Raw genomic sequence first — 21875 nt, forward strand, 5'->3', positions numbered from 1 at the left:
TGGAACTCCAAATGTTTACCGATGCATCGTCCACAGGTTGGGGAGCATGGATCCTCGAACAAAAAGCAGCAGGTTTTTGGAACAAAAGGTTGAGCAACATGCCCTCCAAATATCGCGAAATGAAGTGTGCAGTACTTATGGCACTTCATTCGTTCCCCCCAGAGTAAAGGGGAAGTCAATCGAAATTGTGTCCGACAACATCAGCACGGTGGCCTACTTGAACCATCTCGGGGGACCGGCACAGGACTTGTCAGATATTTCAACAGCGATATGGGCTTTAGCTTTTCAACACAATATCGCCATCGCCGCACGATATTTAGCAGGCCGGGACAACAGTTTGGCCGATGCCCTCTCCCGACTCAACCCGCGGTACGAATGGCGACTTCACACGGGTCTCTTCCAATAGCTGGACAGAAAATGGGGCCCTCACACCATCGATCGCTGTGCAACAATCCTCAACACACAGCTACCCCCGCTACAACGGTCGCTTCTTCTATCCAAGATCGGAGGGAGTGGATGCTATGGCTCAGAACAATTGGGGGTCGGAAAACAATTATGTAAACCCACCTTTCCGACTCATCCCAAAAGTGATCGAGACACTCAAGCAGCAACACGCAACAGCAACATTGATCACACCATGTTGGCCAGCACAAATCTGGTATCAAACGCTTCAAGAAATGTCAATAGCGCCACCCATATCCCTCCCAAACTCAAAACGGACTGTGTGGTCAGTGGGAGTAAGACCAGAACCGCTATAAGAATGCCCACTGGCAACTTATGGCTTGGCGAGTGTCTGGAGCAGTCACTTAAAACTGTTGAACTGGTCACCAAGGGCCAGCTCACAATGCATACTCAGCTGGGCGCCTACTACTCTGCGTGTATATGACCGCCAATTACAGAGACTTCGCAAATTTTGTGTGGAAAGACAATTGCAGTATCCACCATATGACACTGCCACATTAGCAGAGTTTCTGTGCTTAGTGGCGGACTCATCCCCGAAGCCACGGTCAGTTTTGCGTAGCACCATGGCTGCCTTGACAGCCCTTTATTAGGCTTCTCCATGCAAGAACAATCCGACAAACTCTGCCGAGCTTCATAGACTGATTACCGCTCTTGAAAAGAGTGGTACCACTGCTCCAATGACACGTTCATCTGTCATGCCCAGGCGCGTACGCAGGGGGGGGGGTGTTTTGGCTGTTAAACACCCCCCTTTGCCATGTAAAAATATGGAGGGAAAAGAGAGTTATGTGACCGAGCGCGGAACAATTACAAATTATGTGCATGTTCTCAACTTTAAGCTTTGAATACAGAAGACACTTTATAAAAGCAAGAGTATATAGACCTATATGTATTTGAAACAAATGAAACAAAATATCCCCTCATAATTTAAAAAACTTCTGCTAAAAAAACCAGGGGAAAGTGGCCAGGAAACGCCTCAGATTGCACCACAGAGCATCAACGATCCAAAATTTCCGGGGGCCCTTAAGCGGGCCCCGGACCCCACGCCGTAAGTGCTTCGCGCTCCGCGCTCGCATTGGTCCTCCGGCCAAATTAATCCCGGGACATACCGTTATTTCGTTTTACTATTTTGGATTTCCTCAAAAACAAAAACAGTAAACGAACCATTGACCGTTTTCTCGTTTTACAGTTTTGCAAAACGGTCAAACGGTATTAAGTCACACACAAAAAATACGTTTTGTTGTTGTTTTTAATTGTAGAAAGCGTTAAACGGTTAGTTGCTTTATTTTTAGAGTGTTGTTTTACAAAATCATGACAATGACAAAACGGTCAATAGTCTTGCCGACCATTTTTTGATTTTAGGTTCGGCAAATTAAGCAATACACCAGAATGTTAATTAATGCGTCCTTGGGATCGAGTCATTGCCTGGGCCCCGCTCCTTACATTTCGTTCTCACGACAAAATTTGCGAATTGGCTATTGAAGAGCCGCGTCGACTTGAACCCCAGTTTCCTTCAAAATGTCTGCAACTTCATCAAACGTCTTATTACCATCCTGTTTCCATTGTGAAAAGTAATGTCCTCCCTTGAAGTTTTCCAGCGCCATTTTGCTTGGAACTTTTTAAGCCCCACCAACTTGACTGAATCGCATGAGAAAGGGGTCAGGGTCCGCGCCAGGAATCACATCACGCATTAATTATGCCGAGGTAACACTTCTTCGTGTAAAACATGGTCCCCCTCCACTCCCTTGCCCACCGCCACAAAATGCACCACGGACTGTTAACCATGACACTGGAATAAAAAAACAGTCTGTATTTGTGTAATCTGTAAAACAAAAATCATTGATCGTTATGCTATAATGAATTTTAATAAACTTATAAAACGGAGAAACTGTATTTATCTTAATACCGCTTGTCGTTTTATAACACTGTAAAACGATAAAACGGTCGATGATTCGTTTACTGTTTTTGTTTTTGAGGAAATCCAAAACGGTAAAACGAAATAACGGTATGTCCCGGGATTCAAATTCCCTCTATGCTATAATTTTCACCCTAGCGGTGCCCCCACCATTTTGTATCTTCAGCAGCGAATGGCTCTACAAGTGGCATAAATCCCTTTCCAAAATAGAAAATTGTGAAAAAATACGGAGATGGAACATGGTTCTCAACTTTGAGTACGTAACAAACTTTATAAACAAAACAAAAAAAATAACAAATTTAAATGGAATTTTCGATGTTTAAAACGTTTTCTAAACGGTGGAAGTGGCCAGGAATCGCCTCAGATTGCACCACAGAGCATCTAAAATCCAATTCTGAATTTTCTGTATCTGAAGTTTGGCCTTAGGGGTGGGGGCGGTTTACACAAAGATTCCCAACGGATGAGAATCATGAGATCCAGGGGACGAAGCTGAGTGATTTTAGCCAATAACAAGAACAGATCCTAGCACTTCCGCAGCCCGTGTAACTTTTTTTCTTGAATTTCTTCTTTTTTTTGGTTTAAATGCTGTTGAGGGAGGGGACTGCCCACATTGACCCCTTTACTCATATGTTCATCATACTCTAAAGACACAGAAAATTTTTTTCCCGATTTACTATGCTTAAGCTCAAAAAGATAACTGATGGTCGTGGGTTACCGGCCCTTCGAGTTTAACCCGTCCAAATATACCCTCTTTTATTTCTGGCGCCAACACAAACTCCTGACTTTTATTTTAGCGTAAAGTTTAGCCCACTGATACTATTTTATATTTCTGGCGCCAACACAATTTACCATCTTCATTTCTAGCGTCATAAATGACGACATCCAATTTTGAAACACCCCCCTTGAAAAAATCCTGCGTACGCCACTGGTCATGCCAATACAGCCTTTTGTCAGTCTCTTCCAATCTTGGGGTGACAATGAAGGACTGGACTTTTAAGCGTCTACGCTTGAAAGCAATAACTCTCTTGACACTCGCGGTTATGGCGAGGCCGTCCGACCTTGCACCTAAGGGTGTACTGTTCAACGAAAATGGACCTAGCAAACCTATGGTTATGCGCAAAAGTCAGCTTACTTTCCACGAGAACGGAACACTGTCAATCCAGTTCTTCGGGATCAAGAATGACATTCACCGCAAAGGCTTCTCAGTTACCATCCCAGCAGCGGACAATCAGTGGGTGGACCATACGTCTCTTGCCTGCACACTTACATCCGCAAATCTCACAGCCATCGGCTGTTATGCAAGGATGACCCACTGTTCGTCACTCTTAAGAGACCATACGGAGCATTGTCAGCTGGATCAATTGCAGATCAGCTTAATTTCGCTATAGGTCTGGCTGGACTTGGGGGTCGGGGTTTCAGTGCAAAATCCTTCCGACCCACAGCAGCTACAGTTGCAATTGACACAGGCTGTGATCCTGATGTAGCCAGGAAAATTGGACGCTGAGAATGCCCAGCAGTTTTCTATGACCACTATGTTCACTCCTACACTCAACAAAACTTTCTTAATAACTTGTTTGGTCATAAGTGAAATATGAGCATACTGCAGAAGTGTAGCATACTGTAGTTGTACTTGGTGGTCTGTTAACATATCACTAGATGCATAGCATACGCTTGGCTTACTGTTTACTTGGCTTTACTGCCAGTATTTGGAATTGACATGCTAATGTTTACCAAATTTCTTGGTGTTCTGGTTAAACATTGTCTCTCCTATTATTAAATAAGAACGCTGTCTCTTTGTTTTGGTCACTTCAACAATGAACACGGTCTGCAAATAGACAAACAGAAATGTAATATGATTAAGAAAGGTTGGTAATCCTCTATCTCCCCCAAGTCTTTGGCACAAAATGTTCCTATGTGTCCTTTGGTGTGACAAAGACTGAGAACATGAATAAAGAACATTATTAACGGTTAATCTAGACAGAACATGAATCAAGAACATTATTAACGGTTAATCTAGACTAAACTGTAACACCAAAAACTGGAAACGTAAGGGTAAAGTATGATCCAATTAATAGGATCACATATCATAGTCAGAATGCCAGGCAGGCTTGTTAGTACTGCGACCGGACCGCCTGGGTGCAGCAGCTGGGGTGTCGACTGCGGGAGGGGTAGCGGGCTTGGTACCAATGACCTGGGGAGGCAACATCGAAGGTACTGGGCCGCTGGGCCTGCTGGCTTGTGACGACTCATCCATAGGTGGGGGCGGAGCATCAACAAGGGGCCGACGTTCTTGACTCGGAGGGTCCTGGGTCATTCTGGGCGATGTGCCAGGGTCTGTAGCATGTGCCAAGGGCAACGAGAGTCGCTGTGGAGTGGCGCCAGTTGCGGTGGGGGAGTGTGTCGACTTGGGCACTGGGTTAGCAGTCGGCTTTGGTGGACAATGAACCTCCTCGTGACTGGTCGGATTTGTCTTGTACACAATGCCTTGGCGTGGGATGATCCGGCGAACTGTCGGCTGACGCACTCCGATGTCATCATCCATTGTCAATCGTGGTGTGCGTATTTGTACGGGAATGTACCTTCTCAGGAATTTCCTATTACGCAGGGTCACTCTTCCTGAACCATCAACCCTCACAACGTATTGGTCAAACTGGCGGACTTCAACTATGATGCCAGTTTTGTCCCATTTAAGGGGGTGTGGCCCTGTCTGATTCTGGATGCGGACGTGGTCACCCACGACGAGGGGCAAGAGCCTTTTGGTGTGTTCGGACCAGCGCTCGGCACCTGTCATGTGGCGATTGCGGAGAGCTTCTTCTCGAGCCGCCAAGGTCTCACGCCAAGTGTTATGGGGCCTGTATTTGCCAGGTGGTATGGGGATGAAGTCCCGAATCGGGCGTCCAAATATGCACATTGCCGGGGAGAGTTTGGTGTCTCTGTCGGGAGTATTTCTATACTGGAGCATTGCGCGTTGGAATGCGTCAGTATCGAGGTCACCATTACTGCTGGTGTTGTCCATGATCAGACGTTTTACGGTCTTGACACCAACTTCAGCACGACAGTTGCTATGTGGATAAGCTACTGAGGAAAGGCGATGATGTACACCCCAGTCCTTCAAGAAGTGACGTGTAGCTATAGCCGTGAATTCAGGACCACCGTCAGAGGCCAGCTCATCAGGAATACCAAAGGTGACAAAGGTGCGTCGTAGGCAATTGATGAGCCCAGCTGCGCCATGGGAGGGCTTCTCGACAATCGGCCAGTTGGAATAACGGTCGACCACTACCAAGTAGTTGCAGCCTTTGTAGGTAAAGAAGTCGGCACAAACACACTGGAATGGGTAGTCCGGGGGCGTCAGGGGGGTGGGTGGTGCGCTCGGATTAGAGGGTGCAATCCGATTACAATGGTTGCACCCAGCGCGAAGGGCTGCAATGGCAGGGGTGATACCAGGCCAGAAAATAGATGCCTCGGCTCTTGTGGTCATAGAGGTAACCCCTTGATGGGCAGCATGTAGATTGGCTAACACCTCCTCCCTCAGAGAGAGGGGTATAACGACACGGTCCTTGTAGAGTATCACGCCGTCAACGGTATGTAGGCTATCCCGAAACTGGAAGTACTCGCGAAGGGGTCTAGGGAGCTCATGGCGGAATTCAGGTATGCCAGATTCGATGAGGTCAACAAGGCCCTGCATGTTGTCGTCACTGGCTGTAGCGGTACGAACCCTGTCCCACGTAACAGATTTGAGGCTGAGTGAGTCTAGGGAGGACACAGCAGATGAGAAGATGCATTCTTCGATGGTGTCTGTATGTGTTGCTGGGGTGCGCAGGCCAGCCATGAGACGTTTAGAATGTGCCAAGATGACGGGTGCGGAATCAATGGACGCTACATCGTCAGGGAGGATCAGTTTGACAGGCTCGCCAGTAGGGTGACGCGAGATACAGTCTGTGGCACGATGTCTAATGCCTGGCACATGGATCATGCGAAATCGGTATCGCAGGGTTTTCTCTTTCAAGTTCCTTAGGCGAGGGTTAGGGATGTCTTCCAGGCATCGGTCAGTGAAGATCTTCAAGAGGGGCTTGTGATCAACAGCAATTATAAGGTCTTCGCATCCCAGTACGAAGTGTCTGGCTTTATCTAGGGCATCAGCGACTGCAAGGGCTTCACCCTCCACTGGGGCATAGCGTGATTCAGCAGGGTGTGTGAATCTGCTACCGACGAGCGTGATTTTCCATCCCCAGTGACAACAGAATGGTTCCATTTTTGTGCAGGAACAGTGTTTCTGTAGTAGCCAGAAGCCAATGCCATTCTTGGACCAATCTGTTGCCAAACACGTAGGCTTGCTCGGGTCAAAGATTTGGACGCCCTCTTCGATCTCGCTGGCTATCACAGCTTTCGATTCCTCAAATGCATTTTGGAGGTTCTCATCCCACTTGAATGATGAGCTAGGTTTCAAAAGTTGCCGGAATGGCAGCATCTTCTCAGCCATGCTGAAGGCGTACGAAACTTGGTTGACAAGCCCAAACCAGGAACGTACATCAGTGATGTCCTTGGGTGTTGGGAAATCCAGGATGGCCTGTAGGTACTTCCTACAAGGCCGGACGCTGTCAGGAGTTATCTCAAACCCGGCGAATTCTACAGTGTCTTCACCAAACACAAACTTGTCAGGGTTAAGGGTGATCCCATTCCGTCCACAGGTGTCGAGCCACTGAACAGCTTGAAAGAAGCAGTCTGCTAGCGAGTCAGCCCAAAGCAGGACATCATCTACACACTTGGTTTTGTTTGGGATGTCTGACACAAACTCGTCATACCGCCTCGTGTATCCATCGCCGGAGGCAATGTACCCTTGAGGGGCCGTTTTGTAACGGTATCTACCCCAGGGTGTTATGAATGTCGTCAAGTGTCGGTCCTCCTTGCGGATGGGAACACTGTGGTAACCGTTCCATGCATCGAAGACGGTTTTCTTTTTCCCGCTTGGGACTGATCTAGCCTGGTGAAAGGGTGATGGCGTGTGGTGCGTTTCCCGCGTGGCATGAGCATTAAGAGCCTGGAAGTCGACAGTACGTCGTGGTTTGCCATTCTTCTTTGCACAAACTACCATTCTGTGGCACCAGGTGACAGGCTCGCCGATGGGAACTGGCTCAAGCACGCCCAACTGCACGTCATGGTCTAACCCAACTTTAACGGCATCCTGCCAGTGGAGTGGGACGGGTACCGGTGTGTGATGCGCAACCGGTTCGGCGTTGGGATCTACCATCAGTGTCATGGGGGGGCTGTCCATAAGAGGCAAAGTCTGATGCTCACATGTGTTGAATGTGCTCGACTTGTAGTAGTCAAGGAGATACTGTTGTAGCTTCATACGGTTAGCGTCGATTGCAGGAAACGGCAGTTTCGTTGGGGGTGGTGGGGGTCGCTGACGCCGAGGGCAATGGCAATCTGAGGTGTGGTCTTCCTGTAGGGCTGCTGTCGTGTCCAGCTTGCATGCTTTCTGAGTTACGCCCATCGAGGGGAAGCCATCCGGAATGATTCCAAGGGCGATGCAGGCCTCTTTGCTGAGGAAGAGCTTGTCAGAACTGTCCGTGACGTAAGTCATTTGCCTGGTTTCAATGACCCGGCCCCGTCCATCTTTGCCTGACAAGCGGAGTACAGTGGCCCCAAGGATCTTGATGCCTCCATTGGTGGCGGTGTGCATCCTCATGGTCACTGGGAGGAGGTCAGATTTACGTAGACCGAGGCGGTGAATGACCTTCATACCGGCGAGGCAACTCTGGCACCCTGTGTCTGCCATGGCGGGGACAGAGCAAGTCATGGTGGGAGTGGGAAGGTCAAAACCGAGGGCTGCGTAGTCTTCCGGTACAATGTTGATGGTTACATCGATGAAAGGTTGTGGCGTTGATCTTTTCCTGAGCCACGTGTTGGAGAGGTTGTCATATATGTGATGGTCTAGGGGAATGTTCAGTCCTTGGTGTGGTTTTTCCAAGTTATTGACAGTAACTAACTCGTCAAATGCACACCCATTGGGGTGTTGTACTGGATCAGAGATGGTACATAAGGCATCAAAGACAGCACCTTCACGGTCATCAGGAGGGGCGGGTGTCGAATGTTTTGGTTTGGCCTTACTGCGGCACACACTCTCCATGTGGTGGTGTTTATCACAATGCCCACACCTGTGGCCATATGCTGCACATTCGGTTTTACGAGCGCGGGCCGGGGCGTTCTTCCCATGTCCTTTCTTGCCACAGTAGGAGCATGGGTCATGTTTCTCCTTGAGGTTCACTTGCTTGGCTTTTTTGTACGTGCTGCTGGTCGCATCCACTGAGTGTGAGTCTAGTAGTGATGATGCAGACCGTTTGCCTGCCTCTTTAGCTTCAATGAATTGGAAGACTTCCTCCAGGGTCATGTCTTGGTTCTTATCGCCAAGGAGATCAAGCTGGATTTCAGGGTCTGCGATGCCTCGGGTGAGTACATCCCGTAGGATTGCTTCTGTGTAGTTAACGTCAATGTCACAGCCAGGGCATTTTATTAGGAACTTGCAAATTCCTGCTTGACCACGTAGGCGAGCTCCGAAGCTGCGCACTGTTTCATCACGATCCTGACGCATATTGTGAAGTGTCACTCTGGCAACCATAGTGTTCTCTTCACGCACAGCAAGTTTTTTTATGGCAGCCAGTACCTCAGTTTCAGATTTGTTGGTGAGGCTACCACCCGCGGATCTTGTGAGGTCCTTGCGCAAGGGTTCATCACAGCATTCAAGTAGTTGTACTACTTTGTCCTTGCCGGCTATCTTGGTGGCATCGACGTAATCTGACCACCGTGACTTGAAATAAGCCCACTCTTCACTGGAGCCAGCAGCGGCAATCGTTGGCCTTTTGACCTTCTCAACCTTGGCAGCATGTCCAGAGGTGTGTACAGCGCTGTGGGCAGTGAGGAGTGCAGCTACGATAGCGGCATCGAAATCCTGAGTGGCGTAGTCACAGCCGGGGATGGGGCATGATACAACAGGCATTGTTGTGTCTTAGGGCTTCCGTGTTCATAAATAAGAACGCTGTCTCTTTGTTTTGGTCACTTCAACAATGAACACGGTCTGCAAATAGACAAACAGAAATGTAATATGATTAAGAAAGGTTGGTAATCCTCTAATTATGGCATTTCATTACAGTTATTTCAAATGTTAATCTTTAATGTTCAGTGTTTGCTGTTCCATGAGTAATGTATGTTTGCTTAAAACAGTAATAACAATGGAACAGCGCCCCCACACTGTTGGCTTGGATGTCATGACCTCTGTCCTGTTTACAATTCAGGTCATGACATCCGGGGTCTTGTGTTCTATCGGTTAAGCTTTGTATACTGGTGATGAATGCGTGATGGTACAGGATATGGCATTTCATTAAAGTTATTTCAAATGTTAATCTTTAATTATCAGTGTTTGCTGTTCCATGAGTAATGTATGTTTGCTTAAAACCCAAGGTCACGAGCTTTCTAGCCCCCAGATACATTGTGCTATATTTAGATCATCGCCCCACAGGATCATGTTGTAATAAATAGCCCCCTCTCGTGAATTACAAAACCAACAATATCCTTAGAGCCATTCCCCTACATTACAAACGAGGAAAACTCAATAAAAGTTCATCTCCTCGACGCAAACTCAACCTAATAAGGCCAAATAAAAAAATAAAAAAACATGTTTAGCGTCCAGCCTTTTTGAAAAAAAGGGAGCGGGAGGCCCTTAGTATTTTTCCCTCCAAAATGGCCGCCCGATCCAACCTCGTCCCAGTGCTTACTTTATTTCAAACCTCGTTTCTAATAGTAAGCCCTGGATAGGAAACTTTTTTTTCTGTTGTATCTTGATTTGGTACAGCAATTTGCTTGTAATGGATGTAAAATCGTGTATTTGGTGTTGTTTTTCCAACGTGCATTACGTGTTTTCACGATCATTGTAATTATAACGTCCACACCTTCTCAAAAATGCTCTTTTCCTTTCAAATTTGGCAGTGTTGTAGTCGAATACTTTTTTCGAGTACCGAGTACTGCCGAGTAATTAGGTTGCCGAGTACGAGTACGAGTACTTGTACCTCCGAGTACAAAAAGGGTCTCCGAGTACAAGTACTTGTACCTCCGAGTACGAGTACGAGTATTTGTACTTCTGAGTACGAGTACGAGTACGAGTACTCGCACTTCCGAATACGGCAATAAGGCAATTGGTTTATTGTGCGTAATTAGCCCAGTCCCAGTCAGACCGATCACAGACCCACTCAGGGGAAGCTGTTAAATGTGTTTGTCCGGACTAGATGCAACAAATATAAGGCCACTGAGAATGATGTTACTGTTGACAATTTTAATTTTTTTTTGTTAAAAAAAATAATATTTGGTGTTATTGGTAACCTCTCAAAGGTATATTTTTGGTCATATTTGTGTCATTTTCTATTACAGTCACTGTGCGTCTGATCAATGGGAACGCGCCCAATGAAGGTGCAGTTGAGGTGCAGTACAAAGGCCAATGGGGGAGCGTCTGTGGTTCCAACTGGAGAACTGAAGAAGCCAATGTCGTCTGTAGACAACTCGGCTACCCTTCTGCATCTCAGGCCTGGCAGAATGCTCACTTTGGGCAAGGGTCTGGGCCGGTTCTCCTCTCAAATGTTGCATGTGATGGACATGAATCGCGCATTGACCAGTGTGACTATAGGGGATGGTTGATGTCAAGCTGCAGCCATTACTATGATGTCGGAGTGACGTGTGATGTAACAACCCCCTCTTCGGGTAAAGTTGATGTGTTCAATAAGTTAATGCAATTCACACAGGTATAACTTCAAACGGTATAGCAACTTTAAATAAATTTTAATTCAACAAGGTCAAGGTGTCACGTTTTAGGTAAGGGCCATTATATATTGGGTAGTCCAGATCATCCAGAACATACTAGATTACAAATTTAATGAAATCGCATAATCCAAATGTGCATGTACACAGACCTACCAACCTGGTACACATACCCAAGGAATAGCTGTAGTATAACGGACAGCTACATCAACTGGGGAAAAAAAATTCAGATAAAAAATCGAATACTTCGAAAATCGAAAATCGTGCCGTGTGAGTGAAAAAAATCCGACGTGTATTATATTTTCAGACACATTCAAACCAGTACTGGACCGATTATTTGCCAATACATAATGAATGCTGGCAATAATAACGTACGCAGTACCAATCCATGACAGTGGCTTTTTTTGGGGGGGGGGGAGGGGGAGGGATTGGGGGAGGGGTAACCAGTTCGTGAAAAGGGTACTCGCACATCCGTGCTGAAATGTACACTGGGTTTTTCCTCCTGGGGGCTGGTACCATCTTCCAATGGGGCGCTGTTCAAACCGGACGATCAGGGACATTATCGGACAATAGGTGGCGCTGTTCAGGGTGGCAACATTGCTGAAGTTTGCGAAAAATTCCAAAAAGGGTACTCCTAAAAGGCCGCTGTTTTAAAAAGTGCACAGTGAACAAAAAGAATGGCACTTGATGACAAAAAAGGCACTCTTTGGAAATATGGGGGGGGGGGATGCGGTGGTGTAAAGGGCACTGGTATACAAAAGGGCGGTCTTTAGCAAATATTGATGGGAGGAGGGTTAAATACCCCATCACCCCTCCCCTCACCACGCTGGCTTCGCCAATGCATTATCGGGTGAGAGCTGGATGGTGCAATTTAGAAAAAAAAGAATCTTCGGAATGCTACGATCACACTTTGCGAATGAATGTTCTTGCTGGCTTGTCATTCTAGAAGTAAGTTTATGATTTACGCGGGCACTACAGGTTGACGTAATGCTCATTTACAGGCTCTGAGCTACTTTTATTAATGTTTAATCAGATTACTAAATGCCATGACCTGAGCGAGTCGTGCTTACGCCAGAGCTCATACTCCTCAAGAGGGACCTGTCATCGATGCCGCTCTTCAGCTCCAAACCATTGTATTGTCGTCTGCATGGTCCACACGTAGGGATCGATATTGATCGAGCCAAGACCAGGATGTCAAAGATCCAACCTGAACGGAGATGACTAGAGAGAGCAGGAAAACTATATGTAGACAACAAAACCCGAGTTTAGGCTTTTGGTCTGATGTGCATGTCAAGGGGTCTACCCGATGTTCCCCAATACTTATGTTCCTTAAAATCCTTAGGATTAGGGTAAGGGCCAGTGTTGGGATGAGGGTTAGGGTTGGTCTATTTTAATTCAAAATGTCGTGTTTCATTGCAATACTGTGATTCGTTGCAGTGGTTGTCCGTCTTGCTGATGGCAACACGCCGCATGAAGGGAGAGTGGAAGTATTCTACCGATGCGAATGGGGTACTATCTGTAGCACTAGTCACTGGGGCATTGAAGAGGCAAATGTCATCTGTCGACAGCTCGGCTACATCTCTGCAAATCAGGCCTGGTGGAATACTCACTTTGGTCAAGGATCAGGGCCGATTCTCCTGAACAATGTTGTTTGTCGTGGCAGTGAATCAAGCATTGACCGATGCGATCATACTGGATGGTACAATCACGATTGTTCGTATCACCGCTATGATATTGGAGTAAAATGTAACGAGACCTCTCCTAATCTTGGTAGGTTGATCGCCTTTAACAAAAGAATCCAGATTGACTCGGAAAACTTGTCCGTCTTTTCGGTAAATTTACTGTAAAACAGGTTGCCAACAAAATAAAGTAAAATGTCGGTCAGTTACGGATTTCTTTAAATAACGCTGACGCTGCGTCGACCTATTGCTTGTCAACACCGCATGAGTAGACGCATGACTCTCCAAAACCAGCAATATTGAAGCATTGCGGTTGTGATAGCACAATCATCGGCTTTGAATTACGCACTTATAATAAGCGAACCTTGCATGCACGCATTTAAAAAAAACCGTTGGTTTTTTAAAAAAATGCGTCAGGCTACCACATTTTAGTGAAAAACCTGTAGCAAGTACTTTCTTGGGACGGTGAGAGGACTAAAGGTAAAACGTCATAAAAAGTATATGGGGGAAAACTGTGTTTTTACAGGATTTGTGTATAGTGCGTGTTTGTTTTTAAACCTCAATGTCAACTCAACCTATAAGTATTCATAAGATAGAGTTTTGCGTCGGGGTGATGTAAATAAATATTTGGTTTTGCCAACCTATCCCTCAAGCTCGGTGGTCTAGTGGTGAGACGTCTGCAGTAGAAAGCAGGAGGTCGTGGGTTCTAGTCCCACGTGGGTATTTTTCCCCAACTATCACTCGGGAGGTAACACACTGAGTACACAGTGTTTATACGCGGGTGAAGGGCAAAACCTGATTGATGATCAACCTATACGTGTTTGAATTTCAGTTCCAGTTCGACTCACCAATGGCAGCTTCCCGTATGAGGGTCGTTTAGAAATATACCACGATGGTCAGTGGGGTACAGTCTGTCATGATGGCTGGAGCATTGAAGATGCCAACGTCATCTGTCGGCAACTCGGCTACCCTCCTTCATCACATGCCTGGAGTGGTGCTCACTTTGGCCAAGGATCAGGACCGATTCTCCTCAGCAATGTTGCTTGCAATGGCACTGAATCAAACATAGACCTATGTGAACACAGTGGGTGGTTCAATCACAGCTGCAGTCATGCAGAAGATGCCGGAGTGACTTGTGGGGAGCAGCTCATTGTCAATACCTCTTCACCAGGTATACCTGAGTTGATTTATTTATTAAACTATGTGCACCTTATTCTACCATAATGAACAATTCTTACTTAAATGAACTCATCACACAATCCGCGGTTGTATACTTACCAACAAAGAAAGGTAACTTCAAAGTAGCTTTCAAGATAATCTTGCTGTTGATACACAATACTGCCTCAAACCTGACAAATGCAAAATAATCCACGTTTTCAAGTAACCATAAATCCCAATGAAATACCATGCTGCTGAAAACAATTAACAGGGTCTTCTATAATCCAGATTAAATTTACATTGAAGTATGTTTGACAACAAAGTTGCGGTTTTTTTTGTGTGGGAGACCGGAACTGTTAGTGCCCTCTTTTGGTAAATCCAACATATGGCTGCAGTCGTTGAATCACGTGGACAATAATGCACCCAAATATGTCACTACAAAATTTATGTTTGTCATTTCTCAGTGCATTTCAGCCTAGAAATAAGGGACAAACACATGTACATTTGTGTGACTACTTTAAGAACTTGCCAAGGGCTGACATGACTACGTTGTCAGGTTTGGTGAATTGGCCATTAAAACATAATCCATGTCGCATGGGTTCCATGCACCAACTTTAGAGCTCATTGAAAGGGACACGTACCCCCTGTGTGTACACCCGTTTGCGCGCGACTTAATGGATTTTCCGCTGAACAGCGGAAAAGCCTTTGTTTTTGTTCTGATTTTTTCCCTTCTTATTGATCTTTTTGGGTCCACCCCAAATCCCATTGACTTTGTACACGTTTTTGGTGTGACCCACTTTTGACCTGAAACAAAGTCCTATTCCAATGAAACTTACCTCAGGTAAGTTTTAGAAAAAAGTGTGACGTCACGATGCCGTCATCAAAAATGCCAATTTTTGAAAACAAATATAAGGAACGGCCCCATCGTCATGAAACTTGGTGGATAGGTAGATGGTGTCACAAGTATGCAAAATCTGAAATGACGTCACCATGACGTCATCGGTTGATTTTTTTATGATTTTTAAATATTTAAAATTGTATTACACTTACACAATTTTACACTTTGTTTCATTAGATTAATGTCAAACTTGGTGCACATCAAGACAACAATAAAAAATATGTGCACTGACCGGTATTGTTACGATGACGTCATCATGGGACATGTGACGTCATCACAAATGTGCATATTTTGAAGTCCTATATCTACAGAACAGTAAGTCCGATTGGGTTGAAACTCGGTATGTCGGTAGACCAGCATTTGTTATAGATAAAAAATGAGGTGACGCCATGATGACGTTATCGTGCGATTTTATATGAATTTTTGAATTTTTGGACTTTGAAGCTGTATCTCACGAACGCAACATGCAAAATTGAAAATTCCTTTTGTATACGGTTTGTTAGGTAACAGGTATATACACAATTTTTTTTAAATTTGTGACGTCACGATGACGTCATCAAAAACGCGAATTTCAAAAACACATATAACAGAAGTTCCCATCGCCATGAAACTTTGTGGATAGGTAAACAATGTCACAAGTATGCACAATTTGAAATGACGTCACCATGACGTTATCAGTTGATATTTTTATGATTTTATTTTAATATTTAAGATTTTATTCCGCTTACAAAATTTTACACCTTTTTTCACGGGATTTACGTCAAACGTGTTGCACATCAAGACCACAATGAAAACATGTGCATTGACAAGTGTTGTTACGATGACGTCATCGCGGGACATGTGACGTCATGTTAAAAAGTGTACATTTTAAAGTCCTATCATGTGAAGAATTTAGTCCTGCAACTACGGTATCTTCTTGCATATGGACAAAACTCCCCCACCCAACAAAAAATACGGAAAAGCCCTATGTTCTGTTCATCGAACAGACATAGCTCTAATTTTATTCTGAGTTTAGATAAAATCCATTATCGTCTTAGACTTGATACAAGTCGTCAGATAGTCGTATTTTGTCCGTGAACTTCAGTCGAACTCGAACGGCGCGGTTGGTATGAGACTAGTACTAATCGGCCGGGTTGCAACATATCTAACGACTTGAAGGTTACGTTCTCCACCGTTATTCATATATGCGTGAAGCGCAATACATATGCAGTGCATTATTGCGGTGAGATCCAATGGCGCACCGCAATGCAAATGAGGACTCGTTCATTCCGTTACATGGGGAGTTCTTCTCAATACGATGGGACATGTTTGCAGATGGGGCGACGTTTTAACGGCCGAATCACTCAGCTTGGTCAATTGTGTAAAGAAATAAAATTTATCATTGTGATATACTTGATTTATATGAGTCGTGTATCCCCTATAACGAATTTTGGATTTCACAACACAAAGCACAGACCCTCGTAGTGGCCTAGAATACACGCTGGAATCTGAACCAATCAGAGTGCTCGCATAGAATTCGCTAGCGATTTAAAATACTCCCATGGGTTGTGTAGAAAATAGAAAATGTTCTCGCCAAGTCGGTTATTGAACATCAAAAGTCAGCATCATTTGGTCTGGGAACCAGGCTTCGCGCATTACAGTGATATTTTGCGTGCGTGGAACCAGTAACTGGTACCGTCCGTACGTGAACAATAGCTGACTTGGCACCAAGTCTAATATCGTCTTTACGTGAGCATCAGGCTTCGTCAGCAATGCAGATGCATGTCTCCATTTACAGAACAGAATATATTGGCCTTCCTGACGTAATATTCGACAAAAAAAGAAGCAACCATTTATCATGGGTATCTTAACTCTTCAATTTAACTGTCTCTCTCTTTCTAGTTTCAATACGTCTTGTGAATGGGGATACCCCTAATGAAGGTCGAGTTGAAGTGTACTACAAATGCCACTGGGGTACAATCTGTCATAATGGCTGGTCCATCAGAGATGCCAATGTCATCTGCCGACAGCTCGGCTACCCTTCTGCATCCCAGGCCTGGCACAGTGCTCACTTTGGCCGAGGATCAGGCTTAATTGTCCTGAGCAATGTTGCATGTCGTGGCAATGAATCAAGTATTGACCTGTGCCATCACAGTGGATGGTATGTTACCTCCGGCTGCAATCATTATAGTGACGCTGGAGTAACGTGCGACTTAACATCTCCAGAAGGTGAGGTACAAGATTGTATTATTTTTAATTATTCAGCAATGATGGCTACATGACTACCTTTACTTTTTGTTTAAGTCAGCAAGTCAGGATATCCACCTCAAAATCTAAAAAAAGAAGTTATTTTGTTTGATACATGTGTAAGGGGGGCCGAGCGGGGGAGAAGAGATGAACTGGGTTAAAGGTAGGCACTGCAGATTCTTTCTAGGATTTCTCTCCAGCCGGGGCTGGTTTTATTGTGGAGCTGCACATGGACCTGGACATGCAAAAGTCTGAGAAATATTGTGCAGGCGGTCAAAAATACAGAAAATTATTAATTAGACAAATTTTGATGCAATTATCACTGACAGTTGAATATAAATAAATTAAAAGTGACTCCGTACATTTCTAATGCATATTAATGAAAACAAAATTGACTAAAAGAAAAGCTGTCTCCAATATACTCTAATTCCCTTTGTCGTAATTTGTCTCAACTAAACTTGTCTTCCTGCAGCGATAAATATTCCTTCCAATAAATTCAATCCATCAATTAAACCATCAATCCTCTGGAATCTCTTCTCTTAAATCTTTAAACCAGATTGCGCAGGTCGCAAGGATGCCATAGAAACGGTAGGCAAAACGGATATGGGACACAAACACGCATCGCTGGGCCCAGCATGGAGCATCGCTCATTCATCATACACAGAAAATACACACACATTGCCCCAAAGTCCATCATCGCTAGCGACATCCATGCAACCCGCCACAACCACCAATGTAATACATTGTGATTAAATATTATTCTACACCCAAACACTGTTTACTGCGGAAGCGTATTGAGGACATGACCAAAAACAAAACTCTGGCCCAATAATTTGCCCGGGCGGATTACTATTTAGCCCGGGTGGATTACTATTTCGCCCGGGCAGATTACTATTTTGCCCGGGCAGATTACTATTTCGCCCGGGCGAATTACTATTTCGCCCGGGCGGATTACTTTTTCGCCCTTGCAAAGTACTATTTTGCCCGGGCGGAATAGTAATGCGCCTGGGCAAAATAGTAATCCGCCCGGGCGAAATAGTAATCCGCCCGGGCGAAATAGTGGGCCAGAATTTTTTCTTCGGTCATGTCCTCAATACGCTTCCGTAGCTTCCACACTTTGGTGCGCTAACGACACATTACCCTACTCCACGTAAAAACGCACTGCACATGCGTTGCACACGACAACTTTACGACCAAACTTTTGACGTGAGACAAGTTTCAAACTATAAAATCACACTTTTTAACAATAAACTATACATAAAATGAACAATATCCTTGATCTATAAACATAAGCGGTTAAACTGGAAAAAATAAATGTATAACGTCACTGTGTCATATGGAAAATCTCGGTTAAAAAATACAATCAAAATTTGACGTGCTCACCTGAGAAAGATTGTGCAGGCGGTGAGGAGCCTGAGGTCAGCAAACTTTTACATAGTACATTTGCAAAATGAAGGGTGCCACCATTTGCTGTCCGGCGGAGAGAGATTTATACAACTAGGAACGAATTAGGAACTAGGGACATGGAATTATGTATTATGATGCACGCCGCAATGCCGGTGCCCCCCGCAGCGCGGCAAGTCTCTCCCTTGATTTGCGTCATACCCCTCGCGAAGTTTTATGTTAATGAAGCTTCCCTTTGTGGGGCGGAGTAGTTTGACCAAACATGTTCACAAAATTATTTTCCCCCATTTATCCCAGAAAATAAACACCGCCATACACAAAATATTGTTAGGAACATCATGCAATCAAAATTTTATTTCATGTTCCTCTTAAAGGGGCACTAGGTCCTGAACTCCCCTAAAATTTTATGTTTTGTATTGTGTACTTAGCCTATTTCAAACATCTGGTTGAAAGGAAACCAACCTAATGTCTTACCATTCCCGAGTAAAGACGAAAAAACCCTGCTTGTTTACATCGGACACGACGGAGTACGAATACGTTGTTCGTGTCGTTCTCAGTGTACGCTATACAGGTTGTGTGTCTCGGGAACTGCTGCACGCGGTGACCAATCACCAATGTAAAAAATTGTGGTTTCTTCAACGTCCGCAAAAGGCGAACACTTCACGCGTACGAATGAAATCACAACTAGCATCCAAACAGCTCGAATTTATGGGGTCGCAAAGTGGACCCCGAAATTCGTTCTCGCATGCATAATACAGGAATAACACAAAAACACCCAGTTTTGAAAGGATAGTTGTGTGGATGTTTATATCCTACTTTTAAATGTTATTTCCGATTATCATCATCTCGTTCAAAGCGTTATAATAATGATAATAACAAAGCATTTGTAAGGCGGCACAGTATCTGACAATAATAGTCATTCCAAGGCGCCGGTCAATGAAAAGTCAGTGTGTGTGAGTTTGTGTTACATACCCTATGTGGACTTGTGAACAAAAGAGGTCCACATAATGCAGGTTGTGTTAACCTTATGTGGACTAAGCCGTGTCCACATAAGGTTTTGCCCTTTCTGGAAAACAGGTTTAGAGGCATTTTTGGGTTAGGTTTATCTGTAGCAGAATGAAGAGAAACACTATTGGGTTAAAAAAGTTTTCACAGTTTAAGTAAAGTTATTTTTTGTACCGAGTTTTCTTAACTACACGAAAACAAAGCAATGTCCACCCAAGGTATGTAACGTAAGTCTGTGTGTGTGTGTGTGTGTGTGTGTGTGTGTGTGTGAAGGTAGAGGTCATTATGTGTGAGAGAGAAACTGATTGAAGAGGTTGATCTTTAGTTGGCGTGTGAAGAGAGATAATTGGTGTATTGCCCTTAACTCGTCTGGTAACGAGTTCCAGAGACGCGGTGCAGAGCTGGAAAATGCACGGTCTCCGTAGGTCGCCAAACGAGTCTTCGGGACAAACAGTATATTGAATGACGACCTCAGACCTGGTTTCAGTTGACGATGTTTAACCATTTCCTTCAGATACCGTGGGGCTAAGCCATGAAGAGCTTTGAAAGTAAGAAGGAGAATTTTGTAATGGATGCGGTACTGGATTGGTAGCCAATGAAGTTTGCGCAAGATGGGTGTTATGTGGGAAGATGATTTCGTTCTTGTGAGTGTGCGAGCGGTACAGTTCTGGACAAGTTGAAGACGTGTTATCTTCCACAACGTATGTTGTGGAAGACAAAGACCTACAAGTAGGCTATTGCAAAAATCTAATCTGGATGATATGAAGGCATGCATGAGTTGTTCTGCGGCAGAGAATGTAAGTGAGTTTTGTAGCTCGATGGGGCTGTTCCAAGACCTAGTGTCCCTTTAAGAACACCCCTTACACATGTATCGAGTTTCGCCCTCTGTTGATTTATATTACTGTAGTATTTGATTCGTGGGATTAATCACGGGGTTTGTCGGGGTCTCTTAACAAGACTACTGTCCTGATGCACAAACACTCTGAAACACAGGTTACAGGTTATCAGTATTTTATCCCTATTTATGTTTCAATATGATTAAAACTCAAGTATAATTAAGACTCCATCAGTTAGGCATAGTTGTGGTGATTATAGGCATCTCCTTCAATCAGTTGGGCTAACTCTGTTGGTGAGCTTCCCCGACAGGACTACTCCAAAGACGCCATGCTGTTTTCTTCCCCAACTTCCAAAAACGGCGACTTGTGAGACCCATAGATATCAGAAGAATAAATAACTAGATCGGAAGCTCGTACGCACGCGCCATTCACTGTGCAGAGAATTGTCTCTCTGAACAGAGAAACGTGCAGGGACAAAATGCCGAGGTATCAAAGCTTTCTTACCAAAAAACATTGTTTTCTCGAATATGGATATTTTATATCCAAATTCTATCGCCAATATTTTGAAAACCTTATAGTTAAATGTCTCGGTCTGGCATATGCCCAGGCGTAACTTGAGTGGCGGCGAATTGCAATTAAAGATTGCGTCAGCTGAATGATCAAATTAATTCTCAAAGAATCTTTTTGCATATAAAGGCCCTGAATAACTGGAATTTTGTTTGCGAAGTGCAACAACAAAAAAGCAGTAGGAAATATATTAAAACTATTCCTAATAAAAGTACGATAAAAATATTGTTTATGCAATTTGTATGCACGAGTTAACATGTTTAACAAACGGATCTGATTTAAAAACAAATACATGTATAATTAATAGTGTAACGAAACAGGGGTATATGTAGACTGATATCAAGTCTAGCCTCAGAACCATTACGTCAGCCCGCGTGTTTATAGCGCTAGATATTGTGGGACAACCAATCAGCAGCGTGCATTCGGCGTGATCTGGGGCGATTGCCTCGTGGCTTGGCGTGGGTTCGGCACTCCTGGGAGAGACTTCAATGAGCAAGCTCCTTCGTGAGATTCCGACGAGTTTAGCGAAGAATTCGCTCGTGAGCTGCCAGTGTTTACTGAGATACCGTTTACCGGAGCGGGAGAGAAACCCAGCGTGCGCCCTGGTATGATCGGTCAGTAAAGCTGGACGTTTTGTTTACATCCCTTTTTATTTTAAGGTCTTATCTAATAATAAGATTTGGGGTGGAGTGTTGCTAAGAAGTTGGGATTATTTAAGATAGGGCCTGAGTTAGGATAATAGTCGGATCCGGAGTAAATCTGAAGGTTGGGGAAACAGTCAGTTAGACTTAGTTCAGACTTAAGGATTGTCTTCCGTTGTCTGTGCCATTTGGCGTAGTGGCGGTATAGCTGCCCTGTGAGTCCGTAGGCTGGAAGTAGTGTAGCTAAGACTGTTCGGAAGGTCTGTCTGCCGTTGATCAATG

General features: G+C 44.6%; 1 protein-coding gene across 1 annotated transcript in view; it reads left to right on the top strand.

The window, feature by feature from the left end:
• The first annotated feature begins 9603 nt into the window (after window positions 1-9603).
• The window catches only part of LOC119725091, a 35893-nt gene continuing 23621 nt past the window's right edge, over window positions 9604-21875 (top strand). Inside the window, exons 1-6 of the mRNA XM_038196453.1 lie at window positions 9604-9697; window positions 10796-11122; window positions 12617-12949; window positions 13691-14029; window positions 16796-17083; window positions 20550-20556. Of these exons, the coding sequence (XP_038052381.1) occupies window positions 9604-9697; window positions 10796-11122; window positions 12617-12949; window positions 13691-14029; window positions 16796-17083; window positions 20550-20556 (1388 nt within the window). The remainder of the gene's footprint in view (window positions 9698-10795; window positions 11123-12616; window positions 12950-13690; window positions 14030-16795; window positions 17084-20549; window positions 20557-21875) is intronic.

This window comes from Patiria miniata, unplaced genomic scaffold (assembly GCF_015706575.1).
Source record: "Patiria miniata isolate m_02_andy unplaced genomic scaffold, ASM1570657v1 HiC_scaffold_18, whole genome shotgun sequence".
NCBI lineage: Eukaryota > Metazoa > Echinodermata > Asteroidea > Valvatida > Asterinidae > Patiria > Patiria miniata.